At 45.9% G+C, this 5105-nt stretch overlaps 1 protein-coding gene across 1 annotated transcript in view; it reads right to left on the reverse strand.

Moving 5' to 3' along the window:
• The window catches only part of ACTL8 (actin like 8), a 3047-nt gene extending 1763 nt beyond the window's left edge, over nucleotides 1-1284 (reverse strand). The window contains exon 1 of the mRNA XM_024749685.1: nucleotides 937-1284. Within this exon, the coding sequence (XP_024605453.1) occupies nucleotides 937-1284 (348 nt within the window). The remainder of the gene's footprint in view (nucleotides 1-936) is intronic.
• Between the last annotated feature and the right edge of the window lie 3821 nt (nucleotides 1285-5105).

Consider the following 5105-nt stretch of genomic DNA (forward strand, 5'->3'; position numbering starts at 1 on the left):
AAAAAAAAAAAAAAAAAAAAAAAATCTGAATTTCAGATTGACAACAAATAATGTTTTAGTATAGCCCATGCAATATTTGAGACATACTAAAACGTTATTTGCTGTTGATCTGAATTTCAAATCTATCATGTATTTTATCTAGCGAATCTACAACAGTAAATATTTTAGGCTTTACAAGCTATAGTCCCTGTACAACTATTTAGCTCTGCTGTTGCAGTGTGAAAACAACCATAGACTATATGTAAATGAGTGGGCGTGGCTATGTTCCAACAAAACTTTCTTTATAAAGACAGATGGTGGGCCAGATTTGGCCCACCTGCTATAGCTTGCCAACCCTTGATTTAGAGTAAAATCCAACCACATCCCATAGCCTACCAGGCCTCTGAGGTCCAGCCCCTGTAAACCTCACCTTCCTGTCTCCCTCTTGCCACCCTCCCTAGTTTGCTGAGCTCCAGCCTCACTGGGAGAAATCACCTCCTCAAAGAAGCCCTCCCTGATCACCCTCTTCAAAGGGACTCCCCTTCTTCCCCCCAGTCAGTTATCACTCTATTTCATTTTGTTTCCAGAACTGATTACTACCTGAAATTCTTATTTGTAAACTTATTCACGGTCAAGTCTTCTCCCAGAACATAAGCTCTTTGAGGGCCAGAATATGATCTGTGAACATTTATGGAATCTATGAGTATCCAGCATCCCTCCCACCCCTGGTAACACCCTGTTCACAGAGCATTTTACCTGCTGTATCTCTTTCTGCCGGAGGAGCCTCTGTGAGCCCCCCTCGCCTAACACAAGTGCCAGGCACACACTAGCTACTCAGTAAGTATTCGTGGGGCGAATTATTTAGAAAGCAGAGTTCCTGATGCCCATTCCTGTCTGAACACAAAGTGCCAGGCTGTTCCCTGATCCCTGGTGAGGGCAGCCCTGAGAAAACCTTACCTCCAGGGTCTTCTGCTGGTCCGCAGGCTCCTTCAGGGGGAACTCTGTGACCATCACAGGGGAGTTCTCATTCTCCAGCCTGTGTTTCTCTAGGACAAATGACCAGATGTGCTCCACACCCTCCCAGTTGAGGACACGGCCCCGGTGGATGGGGTAGCTAAAGGTGTCGGGACGGCAAAGATCGATGCCTAGGCTTACGCGCCGCCGGGCGTAGCTGGGGCCGGGGTTCTCCCTGCAAGGGATGTAGTTCACGATGCTCGGGAAGACCATCTGGGGCTCATTGAACCCCGAAAAGCCAGCCTTCAGAAAGCCAGAGCCGTGGTCAATGACGATGGTTCTTGTAGCCATGGCAGATGCAGAGGTGCGAGAGGTCTGCTAGATTCAGCTCCTCGAGGATGTATGGCAAAGCAGGGCCACCTGTGGAGGGGAAGGATGGGGGTGATTTGTGAACCCATGCTAGGCCACCATTGGCTTCTCCACCCCAGAATCAAACCTCAGGCTCCCCTGAGCCCGTCCCCCTTTCAAGCCTTTGCACAAGCTGTAAACTGCACCTGGAATGTTCTTCCCATGCCAAACTCCCAGTCATCCAGTAGAGCCCACCTAACAGGCCCCGCCTGGGAAGTCCTGCCAACCTCCCCCCTACTTCCCACCAAGCTTCTCCCTCTGCATTTGGCACACTCGTCTGTACCAGGTGGGCACTTCTGTCCCCAGAGGCCCACTTACAATTTGCAGACTTGCAAGAAGCTTGTCACATAGGAACTACTGGGTGGACTTTGGCTGCCTGATTGAGGACACGTGGAAGACGAACCATCAGCCTCGGGACTACTGCCCTCAACAGTAACAGTGTAAGAGCAGGAGTGGCAGGAGTACTCGTGACTACGACAGCGACAGCTATGGCTACCATCTCAGGAGTACACACGCTCTCATCTATCTAGTGCTATGAGGAACACTTGAATTTTAGCTTGAACTGTGCAAAATTATCATGCGTGTCCATCAAAAATGATCAAATATCAGCAATTTCATAGGGTTTGACCTCATAAATGGTCTCATTTCATTTTCACCACGATCTATAAGGAGGGTACCATTATTACACTCATTTTATAGATAGGGAAACTGAGGCACAGAGAGATTAAAGTTACCTTCCCAGGGCCACACAACTAACAAAAGCAGGGCCAAGGCTTAAAGCCAAACCAGATTCCAAAGACCACACTCTGAACATCAGGCCAGGCTGATGAGAAGATATGGATTTTGAGTATGTGCTGAGCAGCTAACGTTTTATATACAGGAGGCTATAAGCGGGACATCTAATCATGACTGTGGTCAGTTTCCTTATCTGTAAAGTGGGAGAGGAATAATAACCACATGCTGAAAAGGTAGGTGTGGTCACTGCCTGATTCCCAGACTTTATAAAACTACAGTAGCCAGGACAACGTGGTATCAGTGAAAGGATAATCACATAGATCCATGGGACAGAGTGGAGAGCCCAGAAATAGATCCACACGAAAAATATCAACCGATCTTTGACAAGGTGTGAAAACAATGACATGGAGGAAGAAGAGTCTTTACAACAAATGGTAGGGAACGACTGCAGATCCGCATGCAAAAAAAAATGAATTTTAATCCATACCTCACACTTTGTTAAAAATTGTCGCAAAATAGGTCATGCACCTAAATATCAAACCTAAAACTATAAAACTTTTAAAAGAAAACACAGCAGAAAATCATTGTGATCTCAGATAAGGTAAAGTTTTCTTAGATGTAACATTAATAGCCTGATCCATTAAAAGAACAAACTAAGAAATTGGACTTCATCAAATTTAAGAACTTTTGCTCTTCCAAAGACACTGTTAAGAGAATAAAAAGACAAGCCACAGACTGGGAGAAAATATTTACAAATCATATATCTGATAAAGAACTTGTATCCAAAAAATGTAAAGAGCTCACAAAACCCAACAATAAGAAAATAACCCAATTTCTTAAATGGGTAAAAGGTTTAAACACTTCACAAAAGAAGATACAGGAATGGCAAATATACACATGAAAAGATGCTCAATATAATTAGTCATTAGGGAAATGAAAATTAAAACCACAATGAGAGACCACTGTACACCTGTGAGAATGGCTAAAGTTAAAGGCTGACTATACCAAGTGTTGGCAAGGAGGTGGAGGAACCAGAACCCTCATGTACTGCTGGTGGGAATGGAAAAGGGTACAACCACTTCAGAGGACAGTTTGGTAGCTTCTCAGAAAATTAAATATACACCTACCACACAACCTAATATTTCTACTCCAAGGATTGACTCAGGGGAAACAAAAGCTCACATTTACACAAAAACCACATGCACATGTTTTTAATAGCTTTATTCATAATCACCAAAATCTAGAAACAACCTAAATATCTGTCAGCTGCGGAGGGACAGACACGTTTCCATTCAGTGGAATAATAGTAATAAAAAGGAATAACTGATACACACAATAACATGAATAATTCTCAAATGCATTAAGCTGAGTGAAAAGAAGCCAGACTCCAAAGGCTACGTGCTGTAAGAGTCCATTCATATGACATTCTGGAAAAGGCAAAGCTATAAAGACAGGAAACAAATCAGTGGCTGCCAGCAGCCAGAGGTGGAGAAAGGGACTGACCACGAGGGGCATGACAGCGCTGGGGGGTGATGGTCTATTCTGATTGTGAAGGTGCGTACACAACTGTATGCACCTGTCAAAACGCTCACAACCATACAGTAAAAAGAGCGACTTTTACCCTAAGTAAAAAAATTTTAAGCAAGCAATCCCAGTAGACGTGGGGACAGATGAAAGGTGTATGAAATCCCCTTGCAGAATGCAAACTGTCACACACTCAGCAGACTTGGTACCTGGGATGCATGTGGGTGTCTCGTGCAAGACAGACATCCCAGGAAGCAGTTCAGCCCGGAGGCCACATTCCAGGGCTGTCGCTCCACCAGCTATTTGCTCTACTTCAGTTTCCGTGCAGCAAGCAGTTGCATCTGCCTGTCACTATGGAGCATGACAGTCACTGCCTGGCCCCAGCCAGTAGCTGCCCACTGTCACCAACCTTGGGGCAGTGATTAGGCTTCACTGCCTTGAATTGGCTCTGACAATAGATGAGGGAAAGCAAAAAGGAGGAGAAAGATGGAGCCGAGGCACCAGTCTCCTCCCTCGCCTGCTGGCAGGCTGAATGATGGACCCAGGGTAATGGAGAAACAGGCACCTGAATGACATCCTGGGAAGTGGGCTGTGCCACTGACCTCTCTGCAACTCAAGAGCTAGGGGACTGACAAATGCTTCCTCGGCCCTGGCGTTTGGAATTGCAGGAGATGCTGGCAGGGTGATGTCCACTGTGACTGCCAACGTTCACTGAGGGGGCTCCAGGCTGGTGGCCCAGCTGCCCTGGCCTGGGAACTGGAGGGTGGGGAGCAAGGGGCCGTCCCTCCCCTGGACCATGACTGTAGGAAGAAAGTTTGTATGGCTCCAAGGAGCCTGCCCCAAGGACAGAGATAAAATCTACATATTCAAAAGCATTTTACTGAGTCACCTATTGTACAAACCCCTGCTGAGCACTGTGTACCCAAAATCATTCTAGACTGACATGGTTCCTGCCCTCCTAGAGCTTACATTCTACTGAGAAAGACTGTCAGTAAGCACCTGATCAAATGTATCATGCCAGGGGGGATTAGTGCAATGAAGAAAAAGAAAATCTGGTAAAAGCAACAGGGAGTATAAGGGGCACAGAGGCTTGGTGTGATTCTAAATAGGGCACTCAGAAAAGGCCTCTTTATAGGGTGACATTTGAGCAGAGAACTGAATTCAGTGAGAGAACAAGTCATGTGATTACATGGAAAAGCATTCCAAGCCAAAGGAACAGTAAGTTTGCAAAGGTCCTGAGGAAGAAACTGTTACCTGTGATCTAGGAACATCCTGGAGGCCAATATAGGGGGACATGGTGGAACAGGGGAAGGGTGTTGAAGATCCTGGACGGGACTTTCAGGCCTTTGTACTGAGCTTAGAGATGTGAGAAACAACTAAGGGTTTGAACAGAGGAATGACGTGATCTGACCTGAGTTGTAAAAGGACCGTTTGGGCTGATGTGAAGGACAGATTGTAGAGGGCAAGAGGAGAAGCAAGAGGGGAAAGGACATGAAATATAACGG

Source organism: Neophocaena asiaeorientalis, unplaced genomic scaffold, assembly GCF_003031525.2.
Source record: "Neophocaena asiaeorientalis asiaeorientalis breed wild unplaced genomic scaffold, Neophocaena_asiaeorientalis_V1.1 scaffold275, whole genome shotgun sequence".
In the NCBI taxonomy this organism is placed as follows: Eukaryota; Metazoa; Chordata; class Mammalia; order Artiodactyla; family Phocoenidae; genus Neophocaena; species Neophocaena asiaeorientalis.